Raw genomic sequence first — 21,770 nt, 5'->3', positions numbered from 1 at the left:
CCTTTGTTTACACTATCTACTTCTCAAACTGGGGGGTATTTCTAGGGCATTTGGTGAATGTTTTAAGTTTTTCATTCAAACAAAAATCTTGTTCACAGCTAATAATACAAGTAGTGGAACTTTTGATTTTCCCAAGTGCAGTGCTCCTAGAGATTTCTTGTGTCTTACAAATCCCACTTGGATTCTGTTAGCACAGGTTAAAAATATCTGTTGGAGTTTGTGCACAAATTGTTTGGCAATAATTTTTACGTCTTGATTTAATATGGGCTTTAGCTTACACAAGATGCGTGTTCTTTCCATGTTTGGGTATTATAATTAATACTGCTTCTCTGAACAAAACCAATATGATCTTGAATGAGCCCTGAACACACTCTAAGATACCAGAAACATGCTGTCTTCCCAGTGTTACTCATACAGCATATCTGTATGCTGTCCCATACTCTTAGGAACACAAAATCCAGCTCATATTTTTTTCTCATAAAATATAAGTGTTTCATTTAAATTCCTCTGAAGAAATAAAACCCACTTCCTTTCTCTTTGCCTCTTTTTATTCTCAACTATCAAGCCTATGCTGCCAGTTTGTAGTAGCAAGTTTGCTTTCCCATTAGCTTTCAAACCAGCACTTTACTATTTTGTCTCCTTTTTTGCCGTATGTATCGTAGTTCTTCCTGGTTTGTCATTCAGTGAGATGTTCAACTTGCAAGTTCAGTTGGTGTGTAAGATTTTGTTTGAACCCTCTTCTAGTAATAAACATTTTGATTTTGCATCTCCAGGACAAGGTCAGTTTCTGTTGAGAAATGACTAACGAGCATCTTATCCCAGAAAACTGTCCTTTGCCTTTTCATTTAATTTTGTTCCAAATATTGGATAACATTTTTTTTTTACTGCTCCTGTAAAAGAAATCAATTCAGCCCTCATGTTTCTGTGATGTATTCATCAATCCACTTCCACCATCCTGTTTGAACAGTAGTTAGGATGAACCATAATCTGACCATAAAATTCCATGTGTTCATAGTCTACTGGGAAACAATGATCAGAATTAAATATATCTTTATGTAAAGTGTAGGTGACTAGGAAAAACCTCAGAAAAGAGAATTCAGTAATATATGGATGAAGACATAAAGGCATATTCAAGATCTGAAGATGATTTTTGTTCAGTGTCCATTCTACCAAGCATAACATGTAATAAGTGGTAAAAATCTGCTACTAAAATGATTTTGGCTTCAAATGATTTTTTGCTTATTTCTTCCCCCTGACTCCAGATGAGTAATTCCATGTGTAAAATACTATGTTATTCATATTTAAATTTTGGTGAGGTGAATGCCATCAACAGTACTGTTCCTTTTTAAAAATGTGTTAATGAGTAATGTCTGCTACTTAATTTACCAAATTACTTGAGCTCATTTTCTTTTCCCTTTCAGAGGTATTCTCAGCATAACAAGAAAAAATTATTCTGTAGTTTTGAACTGACTTTTAGTCCAGATGGCTGTAAAGCATACTCTTTAGACCTTGCATATTCAGCTCAATGTAAAAGTGCTTTTTGAATAGGAATGTGTTCCTGAAATAGGAAGATTGCATCTTGTAATAGGATTATTTAATCCTCAAATACTTTGTTGAACGTTTTATGAGGTATACAATTCCAGATAACACTTTTCCCATGAAATTTTTTAACACCTTCATTTTTATATTCCATAATAATTCAATCAAAGCAATTCTCTGTTCTTCAGATTTTATTTAAAACATTTTTTTTTAGTGAAACCAACCAATGTATTTCGTTACATTTTTTGGTTTACTCCTAGTTTAACCTTATGTATATTGCTTAGAATAACAGGCCAAAATCCATTTTTACAGGTTTATCACACCAGTTTGAGACATTGTTATTCATGGTTTAGTTTTATGTGTTTATTTACTGATATGGATTAATGTATGTTGCACTCTCGGTGCGGGGGGAGGGGGGAGGGTATTTTAGGCAAGAGACACTATGCAAACCCCTACATTTATAAATTAGATCATATGTCATTTGAAATCTATTTATAGCAGGCAAGTATTTGAGAGACCATTCAAATGACATGCTCAGAGTATATTGTGCAGAACTCGCATCATGTAATTACTAATAAATCACATATAGAAAAAAAGCAGCAGCAGCATACTTTCCCACATCACAGAGAATAAATTGTCTTCATAAACTGCGAAGTTTCAAGGAGAGGTTATATGACTTATGCACTTTCTCACCACCAGTAAGTTGCAGTAGGTGCACTATCTCATAAGCAGGCCTGCCTGGTGCTGTTCATGAGACAGTTAGAGTAAGAGTTCTTAATATGTTAATGGCTGCTGTGCTTTGCATACCCTGCTTCCTTCATTACAGCTTGGCGAACTCATTCCCTTTGCTGTACCTGAGTCCTCTGTGTCTGTATGTATGTTTGGGTTTCTGCTGGTGGTTCCACATTCTGCATGCTTTCCTAAAAGTGGAGCAACGTGCTTTCCCATAAATGATAAAGGTTATGGGTTAGCCTCCTACAGGCTCTGTGTTCCTGAGAAATGGGCTCTTTCTGTTGGTGATAACTCATGTTTTGATGTCATTGTTCTGAATTGTTCTTCATGTTGTAAAATTGAGTTGAAATGTACTCCCATAAGAGTTAGCTTTTCATATTGGGCTGGAAACTCTTCATCTCTGTGTAGCAACTTGTTTTATTATAACCAATGGCTTTTAATTGTACCTCCCATAATGAAGAGCTGACTTAATACTCTGTGCTAATCTTGTTATGACTTTAAAAAGGTAAGTACTTTCTCTAACCCTTCCTAACAGTCATGGTAAAGTGTTAAAGGGTTTTTCAATTTTCTTTTTTTCTTTATTTTTCACATGAATTTTTCACTTGTAGCATGAACTTTTCTTTGTGTCTTTTCCTATTTTTCTTGTAAAAAATTTTTTTGTGGACTGATTTTTATTTGCAGCAAAACATATCATGTTAAATAAATCCAATTTAGTACAGTTATTGATTTCATTTTTCAGACCAATCATGATTGATAGATAGAAATTGTCAGCAGGACTCTTTATTTTACCATTCCCTTAATTTATTTTTGAGCACTTTATTTCACATTCTATTTACTACTTCAGCCTATGGGAGAAAGCTTACTCTGCATTCCAGCATGGTGAAATTATATCCTAAAGAACATAAAATCCAATTTGCTTAAAAAGCAGAGTAATGTGAATTGAATGCTTTGGGTTTGGTTACATTCTGCCTGAACTATGTAGGGGAATGGTCCTGGCTGGTAGCCCACTGTATCTTCTGCCAAGGTACATTGTGCACCAAGAGTCTGTAGAATGGACAAACAATAAGTCTATACTTTCCCTGTGAAAGGAGAGACAGCCATAGGTTGTTATTTTCATAACTGCCTGTGAATGAGAAGAAATATAGTAAATAATAGTACTAATCACTCGCCCCGGTCAGTCATGGTACTATATGCAATGTAATATGGATTCTTAGCAGTAGCTGTGAAAAGAATACAGATTTTTCGTAAATGTCACAACTAACCAAGTAGTAAAACACAAATAATGAATATGATAAAAGGCACTTAAAGCACATGACCCCATATATACAAAGCTCCATTGCTGCTAAAACTGTATGTGTTAGAAAACTGGTGGGTTTTATTCAAAATCATATTTTACTGCAGTTCTGTTTAAAAATAACATTTAGGATATCAATGTGCAATTCATATTAAACGGAAGTATTATGTAATAACTAATTTTGATGTCAGTTATGTTAAAACATGGTTTGTATTCTGCAGCTGTGAGCATAGGTTGGGAAACAATCAAGCCTAGCTGATCAAGCTTTTTATTTTATTATCATGGATTCCTCTTCCACAGCTGCTTTTAAAATTTGTGGGAAGCAAATTATTTCTCATACTGCATATGTTGCCCATCAGGTGAGTGATAACATGGAAACTGTAGGCTGGGTGTAAGAAATCAAAAAGTAAATTTAAAGTCCTCTGTGTGCACAGAATTTTAAAAATGACCTGTAAGAGGCTGCGTGTGAAGCCAGCTGTCTTTTGTTACCATTGTCATTTGGACACTGTAAGAGCAAAACTTTGTCAGCACGTCTTTTATATTAGAAGATTTGATCTGCAAATCTCAGCTGCTCTGTTCATTATAAATCTCTTGTTTTTGTCCATACACTAGCTCCACTATAGGTTGGAAGGGCTTAAAGATGAACTGAGGAGGAATAGAGGCTACAACTCGAGAGTAACTATTACTGCTCAAAGGAGCTGTTTTCCATTCGCAAACATTGCTTTGCGCTATGGGTTTGGGCTCCTTCTGTTCCTCCACTTTGTTGAAGACTCTCTCTTGACTTCCATTTTACTTCTTTAGCACTGTCTTTGTCTGCTAACATTTTTCCTCCTTCTCTAGTAGCTTTTATCTGTGTCCTTTGGATCACATATTTTACTTAGTTTGTTTTAGTAGATTGTTTCAAATGTTTGTGTTTTGTATTTTTGGTTTTTTTGCCTTTTTCTTTAGGACTATGTTATCTCACTGAGTTTCATTCCACAGTTTGCTGAATCGCTTGGTTATTTTGCAGCAGGCCCATTCCTCGTTTTCTCTTTTCATATGGTTTTCAGTGAGAAATAAGAGAGCCTCTTCCATTTTAAACAGTAGTCTTACACACATAGGCCCATGTCTCCTTTTGAACACACCATCTTCTGCCTTGCCACGTCCATCCTGCTTCTCTCTCTCTCTCAATCTGTGCCTCTCTCTCTTTTGTGCTTTCTTTCCTACCATTATACCATCTTTTTGGTCCAGATTTGTCCTTTGGTAAATTATAGGTAAATATTTACTTCTTCCAAATAGAGTTCATGTCATGCCTTTGAAATCTGGTAAAACAACTCTGGGCCAAATTTGGGCATCATTAATATTTTGTTTGCAGTTTTCTTGTATAGTATTTTTGGTGGGAAGGAGGGAGGGTTTGGGGTTTTTCAGTTTGGGGTTTTTTTTTAAACAACAGTTTTTTTCAGGGAAGGACACCATAACCCACTCTAAGTTGCAACATTACTTTCCATAAGTTATTCCATTACAATAAGTAGACTGTGTTGCGCTGTAGAATCCAATTTTTTTATGTGAATATACATTTGGGGCAAGCTGCTGTGGAACAGAAGAAAGAGGTTTAGAAGTTGGGGTACAGTTGATTTCAGCTTTAAATGGTTGTTCCTTTCTGAAGACAGCTTTTTGGGAGTTGAGTGTGTACCATTCTTTACCAGTTATTCAATCATACATATTCCCTTTCTAGGCAATTTTTCTGTAACTGCAAATTGAAATTGTAGTTTGAAAGATAACCTGGATTCACTCCTTCCCTTTTTCAGCAGAGACAAATGTTCTGCAAGGAAATTACACCTTCACGTCACCTGTGCTATTCCACTTCTTTCACCATGTGTACATGGTTTTACTTTATTAGTCCTCTTGCTGAAATTTAACAATACATTTGTCAGTAAAGTAAAAAAGAGAAGGATTCCATTCATACTCCCTCAGAGGTTTGTCTTCCTGTGAAGTTTACTTTAGCTGGGGTTTTGTCCACACAAAAAGCTTTTTATTCAAGTGTTACCAGTTCAGTCAGCTGACCGACCAGAAGGTAGACTGCTGTTCAAATTAGTTCATTTAAAAACTTGTAACTTCAGTGTTGGTATACAATGTGCTATCTTTCCAAACCTTAGAAGAATTAACAAGAGCTGATGCTTCGGTATAGCTAAAGTTTAAACTGTGTTGTGTTTACAGGACCGGTATTTTTCAAAAAAAAACCCAATTCTTTTTTAAATCTGCATGGTATACAGATGGAACTCTAAATACGCAGTGCTACTAGAGTATTAGACCGATTTCCCTGGAGTCAGACTAATGTATCCGGAATAGCACAGTGGCAGCTAAGCATCTAGGAACAGGATTTGTTGAGAAATCAGTTGTCATTCTCACACAGTTACTTTTTAAAGTAGAATTGCACTGTAAAATTCATACTGAACATAGCATTTTTTTTTTAACCAAACAGAAACAACTGAGTAAATTTATCTGGCTCCAGCCAGAAGCTGTTTGTACAATTGTGAGTTACTTATAGAATTGCAAAGAAGTGTTATTAAATATCTTCAGAATCAACATAATCTAAATTGAGTATTTTAAACTCTTTCTATAATACCTGAAAATATGAATAATAGAATTTTAAAGCAGGTCATGATAATATAGTTATGTTAATGTTTTTTCTAATAAAACAGGACCTAGATTCAGAGTTACTGTAATTACAATTGTTTAAGAAAATATGGATTTTCTGTTTAAAACTGGAGCTTAACACATAATTTTAACCACTCTGTTCTTTGATTTTTACTCTGTTACTGTCCTTAGACCATCTTGTTTATATGGGGGGTGATCAAATTGCTTGTATCGGATTCTGACCATCAGCTACTACCCTTCTGCTTAAATATACTTATCTCATGTAGAGTATGTAAGAATGTTGCTGAAAATATGTATAGCCTCTGTCTTAGATCCCAGGAGCTTGCCCATTATATCTCTGTATTTTGCATTCTTGTTAACTTCTTGTTAGCTCATAGACTCTGTGCTCTCTCTGCAGGTCCAGTCTCGGTGCAGCAGCAAGGAGAACATCCTCAGAGCAAGTAAGTACCGAAACTTCATAGCTCTATTGATAAACTAAGACTGCTCAGAAGACAGTGAATGATAATCAGATGAGAAGAGAAGGATATGATTTGGACATAAGTGGGTTTTGCAGAAGAAATTTGATAACTTAAGACAGTGAAATATAGTCCAAAAAGAAAACAAAAGTATAAATAGCTCATAGTGTTCATGTATTAATGGATAGTTGCCTTTTAATTTTTTCTTCTAAGTTGTTCTTCGTTTGTGGTGATGTATTGTAAATTATCATGTGCACACAAGTTTTATGGGCAAAAAGAATCAACACTCAAAGACAATGAAAATGGAAATTCTCAAGTTGAATATATATGATTTTTATTTTCATACTTGAACATGAGATTGAATGTTGAGTTACATAAAACCAAACCAAAAAAATGCAAAAGTTAAGAATTCAGATTTGATCCAAATGAACTGTTCTTTAATTTGCACAGTTCCTTTCCTTTGTTTTGTGGGAATTTTTCCTAGTCTAAAGTTTGATCCACCATGTGTGTATATATTAAAACCAACAGGAATAGGAAGTTGTTTTAGTGATAAGAGAGAAGGCTGTAAGGAATTTTCTACCTTATGCAAACAATTGATTCAACTGCTTCAAAGCTAGAGGATTATTTTGTCATACAAAATGCTGCTTAATGTAAGTAGTTATTTTTAGAGCCATCTGACATTTGACATTAATGAAAGATAACTTAGGAAGGTCTGAGGAGTTATTTAATGTTGTAATGTAAAAGTACCACTTAGTAATTTTACAATTTAAAAAGTAGTTATTTGTTTGTCTCCAGGTCTGTCTAAATATATGATACCTCTAAAGAAGAGTTAACATTTGTTTATAGGAAGAAATATGGAGAGAGAAGAGCTAGTAGTTACACATGTGTCTTTCTTCCTTTCTTCATTAAGGTTATTCATGCTAAATTAGGTTAAACCTGAAGGGGCACTGGTTCTGAGTATGTATTTTCTTGGCTTTCCTTGCAGAAATATTGGGTGTTACTTTTGGTGTTGGAATAAAGTTGTCAGAGATTAGGGGATTTTATCTATTTTCAGGAAAACTCTGTTGAAGAATGCATTTCTCAGTAGATTTTAACAGAACCTTTGACTTAAGCAAATAACATGTATTACGTAGAGTTCCGAGTCTGAAGGTAGTACTCTGGGAACCATTCAAAATATTCAAAGTCTCTGAATTCATTCACATTTTAAGGGTTAAAGAGGTGAACTGGTAGCTTCTGAAGCAGCTAAGAGTGAGTTTTAGGTAGCAGTAAATATGAACATTAAAGCACGTAATGACCATAGCATAAAGGTTGTTTGCTGCCACACAGTTTCCCCAGCTTTCACTGCTGTGATGTATTTTTTTCTAGCATCTTCCTTCATTTTTTCCAACTTCTTCTTTTAAATAAGTAGTTTCTTAGTTTATAGAGTAAGGAAAAAGGTTTTAATATATATTGTGTGGAATCTGCTGGACCTGCAGGAGTTATGGTGCTCCTAAGCAGGCTTTCTTCCTCTGTGCAGAGAAAGGTATGGGAAGTTTGACTGTGTCTTGCAAATGCTTTCCTTTCCTTTTCCTCGTTTTTATGGGGAAATACAGGCATAATAATGAAAAATCTAAACTTGCTAAGGACATCCCTGTTGTTAAATCCAGAAATATGCTTTTTCCACTAGTTACATGTTTATCTTACAGTAGTTTGATTTGGATCATTTCTCCCTAGTTTTCTTACGAGAAAGTCATGTTCAAGAGTGTGAAGTCTTAATATAGTTAAAATGTATCTCATCAGCTGTTTTTCTCTTCCTCACTATGCCAGCTGCTATGTTAAGGAAAGGAATTAAGTCAGAAATTATTTGTGCTTGACAAATTCGCAGTGCCTGCTTTTATCATCATGTTATCTTCTAAATACGCACAAAGAGATTGTTCAAATAATTTCTTTCAGAATCTTTCTTGGGACTGGAATTAGGTGGACTGTTTTATTCCTCTCTACGTCTTCCTCTTAAAGATAGTTACTGTATTAACAGCAAAAAAATAAATTAATGAACAATCTCCCACATAGAGAGACAAGCATGTGTCAGTGCTGAAAAAAGTATTGTATATACAGATAGATTAAGCAACCTTCACTTCCAAAGGAAAAACTTAGATTGCATGATTGGTTTACTATTTTTGTAGTTATTTTTTATTAGAAGACTACACTTAATGCAATAATGTATTTTTTTCCAGAAATTGAAGGCATGTGCAGCAGCAAATGAAGTATTTAGGAAGCTACTGCAAAGCAAAATCATGTCATTAAAAATTAGTTTCTATTATTGGTTAATGCTATCTTACTATAATTTATGTTGCTTTAGGAATCTCATTATATATTACATATAGAACATCATCGACTTTGGCTCTCATAAATACCTCCTTGTTCTAGGCAAATCTATTCAAGATATTTCTACAAATGTAATTTCCCTAATCTTTTGGTTTGTATCTGTTGCTCTTGTTTATGTATTCCTGCAATAGTTCCCTTTCTCCAGTTGCTTATCTTCACTTTCAAAATCCTTCAAAGCCTGTTGTCCGCTTGTTTACTCTTTCAGTAAGTATCAGGAAATGAAACATGCTGCTTGCTTAATTTTCAAACAACTTCTGTTATATTTTCTCCCAACTGGTCCCTCATACTTGGGAAAAGTAACCTTCTATTAATCTATACTACTGCCTTCACTCAAATGATACATTTAAACATCACTTTGCTATGGTGACTAAAAATCTTGTCAATGGGTAGGATGCCCACTTGCTGGAAACACTGTCTGCTGTCCTGACTGTCCAGTGATTTCATTTTGCCTCCCTCTATCCTCCTTTCAAACCTTTTGACTCTCATCTCACTCTTGGATTGCAAACTCACTGGGACTGTGTCCATTTTTATGTTTTATCTGTGCACTGCATGTAGCATAGAGATGTGTTTGTGGAGAACAGAATGAGTAGTGAATCATCCTGAGTTCATAGTCTATAGAACTGAGTTAGCCTCAGATTATCATCCTCAGTGTAAAATACTGCATCATCTTGAAGAGTTTCTGTTTCTGATTAACTGATCCCTTTATGCTCATCAAGACTTCTGGTACGTTTTTCATTACAAGTAAGGATATACCCTTTGTGAACTTTTTCAACTGTAAATGGTATTTTGTTTTAAATCTCTCTTTTGATTCTAGTTGAATACAGTGCCTTCTCAGTGTCTGACATAAATGCTCAATAGTGATAACTAATTTAATTTACAGCAAAGTGCCAGATTAATTTCAGTAAAGGGGTTTAAATGAACATCACTGTGTACATCTACACATTGTAGCATACATAAACTTGATGCTCTCTTGTTGCAGGTCACAGTGCTGTTGACATTACCAAGGTAGCAAGAAGACACCGCATGTCTCCTTTCCCATTGACATCTATGGACAAGGCCTTCATCACAGTTCTGGAGATGACCCCAGTGCTTGGAACAGAAATCATAAATTACAGAGGTATTTTAAGTTGGATTCTTTGTGAGGATTAGGGTGGTTATTCCCTTATTTTACAACCTTCTTCAGCACTTGCTATTTAATTAATGTTGTGAGGTGTCTGAGACAGTGCCTTCTCCAGGAGAAACTGCTTTAGGAAATGCCAATAACAGGAGCAGAAGTCACCTTTCAAAGTCAGGAGAATGTTGATTGAGCTCAGTAGTGCTTCCTGAAGGAATCTGTAGTGGAATTCTAATTAAATATATAAATGAATTTTCATCTGGTCTGTGTTATGTGCAACAAAGCTAAAACATAGAAACCACCATTTGCCTCAATGGTTGATTTAACTTTTGTAGATGCCAAGTAGCTGCAGGTTGTACTGTGATCATTCACTCTGTTCTCTTACTGTGGGAGATTCTCACTAAACCCTCTTTCCAATCTGAGATTAATAATCAAATCAAAGTGATTATTGATTCCAGGTCACATTTTTCCATGTCTATATCTTTAACAGTTCGTCTCAGTCTGTTTTTCCAGATCCTACTTGGCCTACTAGTCATTCCAGAATTTGCCTCCTCTTCTCATAAACACAACATAATTACCCTTTCTGTTCTAACAGTACCTGTGATCCTTTTCTGATGTTTACTTGCATTTAATGTTTGATTTATTGAAACTTTATAATCAAGGGTAACTGTTACTGATTTATACAGTGAGGTTGTCTTAAAAGGCACCAAACTACAGGCAAAATGTCAGACCTTGTAACTGTGTCTATACTTGTAAATAAATGGGGATAGGTGAAGCCATTTTCTGGCCTTAAAAGGAATTAGCAGGGCACCTCTCATGTTTATTCAACTAAACTATCCTCCCTCCTGAAATAGCGTGTTCATAATGCCTATTAGGTGTCTTTCTTGCTTCTGCTACCCCTTACACCAGACCTGGGCATTGTCTGGGAGAGTGTTCTCGGCACAGAGCAAAACCATGACAGGAAGCATGCTGACAAGTAATCCTAAAGTAGGTAGGGAAGAGGAAACCTCCTCCAGGGATTCCTCCAGATTTTCCAAAGGTAAGGTGGTGAATGAAGAGATAGTGGAACCTCGAGCCTCAAGAGGCAAAATGTTTAGGACATCGGGGGACTCCAGATAGCAGAGAGGTACAAATGGTTTCCGATTGGGATATTCTGTCTTCTGACTTGAAAGGTCAAAGTCTTCATATTCTTCACCAAATCTTTGTGCTGCCACAAACATTTGAGACGTTTTCATCTTGATATACTGATTTAGCAGATGGTATGTAGAATCACACCTGTGTGTTCAGTCACTTCAAGTGGAGACTGGCACTCCCCTGTACCTTGGTAGTAGGAAGCAGATCACTGAGAAGATGCTGCATATCCTGCATTCAGAACAGCACCAATACTGGATCAACAAAGAATATGCATATTGTACCCCACACTTTCATAAGGTGTGCAGATTAGAAGAAGGCTTTAAGGCATAAATGCCTGAGCATAGCTGTTTTATCTTTTTGGATAAGTGTTGGTTAAATGTCTTTGCTAAGACAGCCCTTTGTAGACATAATGATGAGCCACAGTGGTAGGTACATTTAGTCCAAATAGATGCTGTGTATGTGACAGTGAACTCCTGAAATAAAGGATAAAAGTCTGGCATGTACCTCCCTGAAATGTAAGCACAGCATGTACTTATTTTGCTATATAAGGTACTGTTAAGTTACTGTAGCATTATTATTCTTTTTTAACTAAAAATAGGGGGTTTTTTTAAACCTCTAGTACATAACTAAGTGAAGAAATAAGTTCTTGAATTTGGATTGCATTGATTATAGGGGAAAACAAGTATTGATAACCTGTTACTTTTCCATTTTTTGGTCTTGATTCTATAAAAATGTCTTATTCTCTTGTCCTTTTAGCTTTATTTTCATTTTTCTCCATCTCCCTATCTTTTACACTTCTGGATGAAAACTTACATACTTGTTTCACAACACTTTTGTGTTGCTGCTGTTGTGTTTCTGGACAGAAGCTGTGTTTTCCCTAGAAGTTAATAAAATGTGACTAAAAATATTCTTCTAGGTAGACAGAGAATAAGCATAATCCTCCATGCTACATATATGTTGATACATAAAACAATATCACTGTCTATTTTTATGTGTACACCAGTCTTTGTGCAAACATATTTATATCAACTGTAGGTAGCAGCCTTTTCATATATCTGATTTGTAAACTTCTTCATTAGAAGTATGGTGAAATCAGACAAAATCACAGTGTATCTAATTTCCTGCTGCAACGTGCTTTGGACAAGCTTTCACCATGTAATTTATTTTAATATTAAAAACCATTCAAAGTATGGACTAAGTAACAGTTTCATGTTGATACTGATAATGTTATCATACCGGTAACAGAGTGATGCTTTTCAGACTATGTGCTCTTCAAAATGTCCTTACAGAGATAGAATGGGTATAGGATAAGAATGGTCTTAGCTAGTGCTTATATTCTCTGTAAAGTTTTATCTACTCTAATCTGTCAAAAAGGCAATTTGATTGTTTCTGTTCTTATTCCACTACGTGGAAATATGCTGTCAAGGTAAGAGAAGGTATTCTAGTATGTTTTGTAATATCTTAGTTGGTATTTCCATTTGCTCTTCATGTTAACCGATTACTGACATCAAATTCAGGCTGATTCTAAGTCTGGAACATACTGATTGTTATTCCTGGCACTGTTATTCTCTAAAAAATAATGTTCTGAGTCTGCTGAGAGACTTCAGTTATGACCCTCTTCCCTCCCACGCAAAATAAGAGTTAGATACATGGTAAGATCATCAGCTGTAGAGATATATTCTTGGTTTAATATTCACATAGTTGTATCAACAGTGAAAAGACTAACAAATACATATTCTTTCACATTTTTGCACTGTAGTGCAAAATTGTATCTTACAATTTATTTTTTCAACAAGTATACACTTCTTTTAGCACTGTAAGATTTCCTAATACACAGTATGAAATTTCAGGATTGAGCTTTTAGGAGACATCCTGAAGGACACATCTGTGTCTGTGATGCTGGAAATTCAAGTCTCTTAATCTACAGATATCTGAAGTTCTTAAGTGATCACTGTAGTGTTATACAGACAAATATATAGGATTTTTTTGTGTAGGCATATATATGTATATGTGTGTGTGCATGCACGCATATATATGTATATGTGTGTGTGCATGCACACACATATATGTCAGTTTGCTAAAAAATGTTGCTTTTGAAGAATACAATGAATTAAGAAACAGTTTTTCATTTAGTTATGTATGCATTTATTTTTCAGTTAATATACCTGTAATTTCAGGAGATAATAGAAATGTAGTCCTGGAGGTCTGAATCCCAACTAACCATACTCAGTAAAGCAGTCTTGTGCTCTGTTTGTTTTCTTTGTGGTTTTGTGTTTTGAATTAACAGTGAGCTCCTGAAAATTATCTTTCAGGAGCACAATTTCTCTGTAAGGAAAGTGAAATGTTTTAAATCCTAGGATTGCAATTTCTTTCATTAACAAATTACCTAATTAATTTTAATCTGATTTATTTGCATTACTAAACATGTTACATCATAATCATCCTTATAAATAAAGCTGATGAATGTTAGTCTGTACAAGTAACCAGTACAGTCCTGACTTTTCTTGATTAAGTCAAAGCATGCTGTAATCTCTCAAATCTATTCTCTCCTAACATAAGGGAGAGAATGAGTAAAGTTATCTTTTGAAACAAGACTTTCACATTGGTCAGTGCCTGTATAGATCATTTAGCCTCTTCCATATTTAAAAAGAAAAAAAAACAACAAACTGAACAGTCCTAAAACACTTTACAGAAGTGCCATAAACCAAAGGCATCTGAAGCGTATTTCCCACCTGTCATCATCAATATCTGGTACAAAGCCCCCAGTTAGCCTTTTATTCCAGATAAATGCAGTTACCTGAACATTGCTCTGTGGATATATAAGGTTAAATTTTCATACAGCATGATCATGATTATTCTTCTGAAACTAAGAACAGGCAGAAGTTTGATACTAAAAATGCAAAGCAGAGGCAATCCACACTTTAATGGGCTTAAGCCTCAGAACGGAGCAGTTTTTCTGATCTAATCCAAGAGCCCTGTAACTTCTGTAGAGCTTGGACATTTTTTTCCTCTGCTTATTCATTTTGAACTAGCTGATTGTTTTGATAGCATTGCCTTTTCATATCACACTGAAATGTTACCAGGGCAATATTTACAAAATGGGAGCAAATCCATCACCTCTAGTACAGTACCAGTCTCACTACTTTATCCCAGTACCAATACCCAGAGAAATCAAAATTCTTCACAGAACCGTACCAGTTTCAGCAGCTAAGCTTTAGAAAATACCCAAGTTTGAAAAGTGAGTTTAATGTAATTCTCCATTTTGTGTTAGAATCAGAAAGCTATGGGCATCACAAGGGGCAGTTTGATGACATTAAAATATTTCATAACATCTTTTTTGAATTACAATTAATCAAAATAAGGTCAACCAGTGTATTTCTAAAATAATTGCTCAAATAAAGGAGAGTACAGAGGTACTTCAGATTATCCTTTAGTTGCTGACTTGCTTCATTTTAAATGCCTAAGGCTTCAGCAAATAATTCTTACATTTTTCTCCCTGTAATGAAATTCATTCCTGCTACCGTCTGGCCATTTATTCTCTTCAAATATTGCATGGCAGAATGCCAGGAACATACTGTTCAACTTTGCTCTAATTGGTGTGATTTTGCATGCAGACAAGAAGTAAAATGAAGACACAACATACCTGCTAAAATTAGAAGCATCGCTTTTGTATGAGATTTTGTACATCTATGAACAGAGGGTGTCTTTACTAGGCCTTTGATAGCTGCCTTTTCTGTGGTGTAATTTAAATGTCTGTGTCTGCATTCTTTTTTTCAGTGCAAGTGTACAAGCTTTCATGAGCTTTCTAATAACTTCTATATTGTGTATCATAGACAGTGATATGCAGTGATGCACAGACATATTAATAGCCAACGCAGAAGTGCTTTTCTAGCTGTTTCAACTGGTTTTATCAGCATTTTCCTGGCAATACCCTTTTCAAAAATGCAACATAAATATTCACCTCAGGCTGAAAGTTGATACATATGGATGTGAGCAGAATGATGTTATTACAATTATAATTAATTACCAAATCACTTTGTGTTAATAAGTAAAATATAATATCCATTATAATACCACTTCACTGAAAGTGAACATTTTCAAATCAAGTAGGTGCACTTTTTAACAAAACCTATCCGTTTAGTGTGCAATGTTAGGTCTTCTGCCTTCCCAGGAAATCCAGAACCACATTGATTTCCCTATCTGTAAAACAAGAAACACACTTTATGTATCTCTCTCTTTTTTGGCATGTCTGAAAGATCATAATCTATAAAGTACATATCCACACAAATTCTGCTGGCAGAAGTATTCACGCATCCTCTCATTCCTTCATACTTTCAGCTGGATATTTCCTTCCTGTGCCACAATGCCCTCCTAAGAGCGGTGGACTCTATTATGAGATGAGCTTCCCTTCTTCTACTTAGACATACTGGAATCAAGCCAATCTCAGTAGTTCTGACCCACGTGCCCCTTCCCAGTCCATCTAATCACACATGTAATAAATCTTCTTTCTCACTTTCCCACTGTATGAAAGGATAAGATACATATTCTTCATCATACTAAAAAAAAAAGCTGTTGCTGGCACCGTAAAAGCAAACAAGTAGTGCACACTTGACTGAAGGTGAAGTAATTCGTATCAGTCTCTACAGGGAGGCAGAGCCAAATTACAACTCATCAGTCATACTTGCTAAGTGAAGGGTAAGAGTATGTTTGAAACAGCTATTAAAATAATTAGAACTATAACAGCGTAAATTTACATAAATAATCCTGACACTTATGTGCACTCACCCTCCATTAAGCAGAAATGCACTCAGCAATTAGGCAAAGCTAATCTATTGCAAAACTTCTGTGTCAATTTATGGAAACTTATCCATCATTACTGTTTACATTGAGTCCTCTGGGCTCAATCCATCACTTCTCACCTTTTGCACACAGGATTCTCTTTTGAAATGTTACTTTAAAAGCTTTTAAAAAAAACAACTTTTTTTAAAAAAACTGAAATACAGGAAAGTATGATTTTGTAAGAGATTTCAGGAGAAAAACTTGTCCTGAAGAAATAAATACTTTGGGTTTTTTTGTCTGATCCTATATCAGAGCTATTACCTCTGGATTGGGTACTTGGCATTCAGATCTACTGTCAGCAATTTCACCATAACCAGGAACACAGACTTACTGAACAAATCTTTCAACAGTAGTTTCAGATTCCCGTCTTTTTTCATTTATGTAGAGGCAGAAATCAAAAACCTGAGAGATCTATTCATGTCACATACATTTCATACATCAGAGCACACTGCTGTTTGCTTTTTTTCCCCTTTCTTTAGCTGTAATGACATGGAGCATGGTCTTTTCTCTTTTCTAGATGGAATGGGCCGAGTCCTTGCTCAAGATGTATATGCAAAAGATAATCTACCACCATTTCCAGCATCAGTAAAAGATGGCTACGCTGTCAGAGGTAAACACTCACTTCGTAGACATGCAGTATAGTGCCTGTAAAACCACTTTATAACATGTTAGTTCACCTATTTTGGATTCACCAATGGTTATTTTGGTTGAGATTTGATTCAGATCATTGCTGAAGTCACAGTTACATGGAATGCAGCTGTCTTGAAGGAAGACCATAAAGTTGAATTCAGGTCTTTTAGGTGGATTCATATGTACACAAGCAAATGCACATCCATGTGTACTCATAGACATGCACTTGTGTTGCTAGTGAGTTTCTTGGAAACATAAAGAATTCAGGAGAGTAATAGAACATCTGTTTCTGAATGACAGATTCTTCTTCTATTCCTCTGTGGTTGATTTAATTGGGAGTTTCTCATATATCTGTTACTTTGTTGAACTGTCACTGATCCAGCTTCCTATTTGGGAATTATTTTATGATAGCATTAGAGAATTTTCAAAAATACATATCAGAATGTACTCTTATGGAAGCACCTCAAAAGAAAAATCTCATTTTGACTTTGAAAATATTACAGTTGCTGTATATAAATAAAATGAGTAGTGTGACTTTACGGAGCAAGCAGTGAGTGGTTTCCCAGGAGACCTGAATCCATTCTCTGCTTTGCCAGTAGGTGCTGCATGATTTTGAGCAAGTTGCTTCTCTGTGCCTCAGTTTTTCCCTTTGTAAAGTAAGACTAATAATATTCACCTCAGATATCTATGAAGGAAAATTAAAATATGTATGATTGAACATTATACTAGCAGTGATTTCATTGTGGTGGGGGTTGAATCATTGTACCACCATGTTGAAATCTGGACACAATAGCCAACTTTCTTCTAGGGACATTACAGTATCTTGTTTGTTACTGGCAGCTGAAACAATAGAAAGCCACTTGTCCATGAAATAGACTGTCTGCAAATGCAGGCAATGGATGTAGTCCAATAGCTTCCCCATGGATTTGATATAAAAATAAAATTCCAGGTCTACAAGATTAGTTTGACTGCAGCTGTCTGTCAGCTATGTGTGTGAGAGACAGGCAGACCGAAATGACCAGTCATAGCGGCAAGGGAGTGCAGATGTAGCCAGAGAAATACAGGTGATACAACGCTGAGAAAAGCTGAGAGGGAAAGCTCTGAGTGCTGACTGACAAGGACCTTGGGATGAATCAAATGCTGTCTTGCAACCCAATTGTAAGGCTAAGGGAAAGCACAAGTACAATCTCAGTAAACACACAGAATGATCATGAATGCCATTTTCAAAAACTTCTGTCAGAACCAACACACAAGACCCTAATTTTGGTGGTGGATTCAAATAAAGTAAGGTACTTGAATGCATACAGAGGAGGGCAGCCAAGCTGGTGAAGGGACTGGAAGGCATGTCCTGTGAGGAGCAGCTAAAGACTTTGGGTTTGTCTAACTTGGAGAAAAGGAGGCTGAGGGGCAACCTCATCACTTTCTATGGCTTCCTGAGGAGGGGACATGGAGAGGGAGGTGCTGATCTTTTCTCCTGGGTATCCAGTGACAGGACGCGTGGGAGTGGTTCAAAGCTGTGCCAGGGAAGGTTTGGACTGGACGATAGGAAGCATTTCTTTACTGAGAGGGTGGCCAAACAATGGAACAGGCTTTCTAGAGAGGTGGTCGATGCCCCAAGCCTGTCAGGTGTTTAAGAGGCATTTGGACAATGCCCTTAATAACACGCTTTGGCTCTTGGTCAGCCCTGAAGTAGTCAGGCAGTTGGACTACGTTATTGTAGGTCCCTTCCAATGCCTTCCAACTGAAATATTCCCCTTTCCCTCCCCCTTTCCCTTCCCACCTGTTATCTTGGGATATGAGAAACAAAGCTTGTAGACAGAAATAATATTGACTACATTAACAGATATTTTGTACAAAACACCAAAGGTTTAGCTTTCAGTCACATAAATCTGTCTACCCAAAACCTCAACTGCTTTTTTCAAGCTATATCAGTTGTACATCACCTGTAAACTTTGTCTCCATATCATTATTAATGGGGGAATAAAATCCAATTCAGTAGTATTTTATCAGGTTTAAAATAATTTAGCTATTAGGGAATTTTTTCTCTTCTTTTGATGGATGATCCCAGTGCATTTTTTTCAGTGAAGGTCTGACAACTGTATTCAATAGTATTATATGCATTGTTCAAAGACAGGTAGTTAAAGAGTCCTTTTCAACTTTCTTATTTTAGAATTTGTTCTAAAGCTCATAGATTAGGCTGTTTGATAGGCTTTTAAAGTTAAGTTACTCATGATGTAAGTACCATAGATCATAATCTGCAGTTGCAGCTGATGTGTAAGTACAAATGTGATGAATCATTATACGGACTGAATGGACAACCTTCCTGAAAGCAATTTTTCTCAATACAATAAGGTTATCTAGCTGTGTATTCTGGACTTTTGAAATAAACCAGAAGGTATTAAGACAAAGGCTGTCACTGTTAGTCTTCATCTCTGGGAAATCAACTTTTACAGTTACAGATTCAAAATTAATAAAAAGACATCTTTAAATGTCATTGTATGAACCCAGTTTGTCTGAACGTTCTTGATGTCATGCCTGCTGTGCTTGGACAGGCACAGTTGCTTGTGCTCCACACATGCTTTATACCATGGTAGAGCCTATAATACCACTAATGCAACTTGCTTAAAGACCTTTGAGGCAGGCAGAAGCTTAACATTTGTTACTAATGGTGCCTTTGTCGTTCCTGTAAAAATACAGATTTGTCTAAATTAGAAGTCCTGGAGACTTTCAGGTTGTTAAATCAATGATCTCTGACTTTTAATTTTCAGAATGGCTTCAGTGAAAGGTATAAGGTAACTAGTTCAGTGCTATCTAAAATTACATTTCTAATGTGGCAGTCCAAGTTGCATTATCTTAGCCCTAGTGCTTTTCCGAAAGTGCCAAACGTGTTGGTCATCTACACAATCTGTAACCACTGCACTTGTCCAAGTTTTCCTCCAAAGGCAGAGATAGAATCTAGAAATATCAATATTCCATTGTTGTCTAGAAGAAAGATACATAATATGCTTACAAACTATGTGATTCCCCCGTGTTCGTTTCACATAGAAAAAGCTCACAGTGGACATTTTTATAAAAATAATCTCATGAACACTCTTAAATCTTTGTTATTAACGTAATTCCTCCTAATCTCCTTTTACTTAATCCTACATTGGCCAGAAATTTTCAGTTAATAGTACTATAGAACCTGTAATCTTCAAAATAATAAACACAACTTGAAAGGACCTAAAATGTAAAATGTTTGCAAAACTTCTATAACCGTTGTCATGCTGACACTGAAGAACAGAATCTTAGATCATTCTTTGGTGGTTCTGTTCTTAATTTCTAATGCCATCATTTGTTTTGGTTCGGCCTTTACCATTTTTATTGTCCATCTTAACAGCTGCTGATGGCCCAGGAGATCGATTCATCATAGGGGAATCCCAGGCTGGTGAGCAGGTGAGCACAATTTCTTTTCTCTTTTTTTTTTTTTTTTTGTTTTTAATGTATTTTTCTTTTGTAAGATGCTCCTTTGTATTTTTAGAAGCCTTGCTAGTGCTCGAAAACTCAATATTTTTGGAGGTGGCGTGAAGTAGGACACCGCTGTACCTACCCTCCTGCTATGTGCCTTGGGACATGATTTCAGAAAGTGAGGTAGTACAGTTACATAAGGAACTAACAAGGATATCCCAAAATACTTCAGACTATTGTGCTGACATGTCCGATAGGAGTGCATACAGTAATGTTCTGCCCTAGTACAATGTGAGAGGACATAAGGTTTCTAGTGGTGTTACAATTCATAAACAGAGAAAACCATGATTTAACTCCTTCTTGCTGACAGATTTTTAAAGGGACATCAGCCCAATAACTGTTTCCACAAGCTGCTCACATATTTCACACTGATACCTGCAAAACAAAGTGTAAGAATTTTGTATGAAGCCTTTAAAGATAGGTAATGATCAGAACAATATTGAGGAAGCCTGGCAGTAGCCTGGTTTGTGGTATTGCTCTTTTATTTGTTTGTTAAATCAAAAGTGTTTGTGCACCTTAGCAGATACATGGATTGAGTTTAAGAGCGAGTCGGGGCAGCACCCATTCATGACCTGCTGTGCTGTATAAATATTCATGAATAGAAACAATTTGTGATTTGTTCTCAAACACAAGAGTACTTTTTATGAAATTCCTGCATTAATACTAGAGTAATGGGGGGGGGGGGAAATCCGTTCTGTTCAACCACTTCTATTATTCTGTCAATTTCATTATACCCACTACTTTCTGTTCAGGAGATCATGGGTTAGTCCAAAATGTTTCTCCAACTATTTCAAGTCCCAGTTTATAATTCTGTGTATTGTATGTGAAATGATGGAGAAAGGGAATGAGTAACAGGCAAAACAAAGGATTGATCAGTTTTAATGTTTCTACAGTGTGGCCACTTTGACTGCTAGATGAAAAAGTCCAAGTGAAATAGATGTATTTCAAAAGTTGTAAAGTTGTTTCAGGTTTTAGAATTATTACCAGTTGCAGGATTATTACATTTTTTTTTAAATGGAGTTGAACTGCCTCTAAATATATAATAGACATTTAATTTGGCTAATCATGATAGATACAGACAACTGTGAAAATAATTTTTGCTGTAGTTCCCATCCATTGTCATGAATTATACTGTGGTGTAATAGACATCTTCTCAATACTGATATTCACGTGAACTTAGATTAATGAATCTGTTACACAAAACGTAAAATTATTTTAAATACTAAAAAAAGCAAACTAATGAATTCCGCAGTTCTTTCACCTGCCTTGGATTTTTAGCCCTTCTGTCTGCGTTTTCAAGTGTTAGTCCAGAATCCAAAAGACTGTCAACTATTTCTACAACCCTTTTTATGGTAACTATAAAATAGCAAGAAACAGCAAAGCAACCTGTTGAATTATCACTCCTATCATTATTCACCTGTCATCAATATTATCATTTCGCTAGTTAAAATTATCATAGCACAGTGGTGCTTAAAAACAGTACTATTGAAGCTGGGTCTAATGGGGAGAACTGCCCACAAGTCTA

The 21,770-nt window shown here is 35.8% G+C and overlaps 1 protein-coding gene across 24 annotated transcripts in view; it reads left to right on the top strand.

The window, feature by feature from the left end:
- The window catches only part of GPHN (gephyrin), a 303,549-nt gene that overhangs the window by 243,774 nt on the left and 38,005 nt on the right, over nt 1–21,770 (top strand). For 15 of the 24 annotated variants that reach the window (XR_012623280.1, XR_012623279.1, XR_012623278.1 and 12 more), the window contains 5 exons: nt 4,178–4,240; nt 6,600–6,642; nt 10,001–10,138; nt 16,626–16,718; nt 20,118–20,173. Coding sequence is in view for 21 of the 24 variants with exons in the window: in XM_074824453.1 (XP_074680554.1) it covers nt 4,178–4,240; nt 6,600–6,642; nt 10,001–10,138; nt 16,626–16,718; nt 20,118–20,173 (393 nt within the window). In the remaining 3 variants the exon portion in view is untranslated. The remainder of the gene's footprint in view (nt 1–4,177; nt 4,241–6,599; nt 6,643–10,000; nt 10,139–16,625; nt 16,719–20,117; nt 20,174–21,770) is intronic. The other 9 variants (XM_074824459.1, XM_074824456.1, XM_074824461.1 and 6 more) reach the window with 1 other exon arrangement.

The sequence above is a fragment of the Strix aluco genome, chromosome 4, assembly GCF_031877795.1.
Source record: "Strix aluco isolate bStrAlu1 chromosome 4, bStrAlu1.hap1, whole genome shotgun sequence".
NCBI lineage: Eukaryota > Metazoa > Chordata > Aves > Strigiformes > Strigidae > Strix > Strix aluco.
Note: the sequence above shows the minus strand (reverse complement) of the source record. Positions and strands in the feature narration are given on the sequence as shown.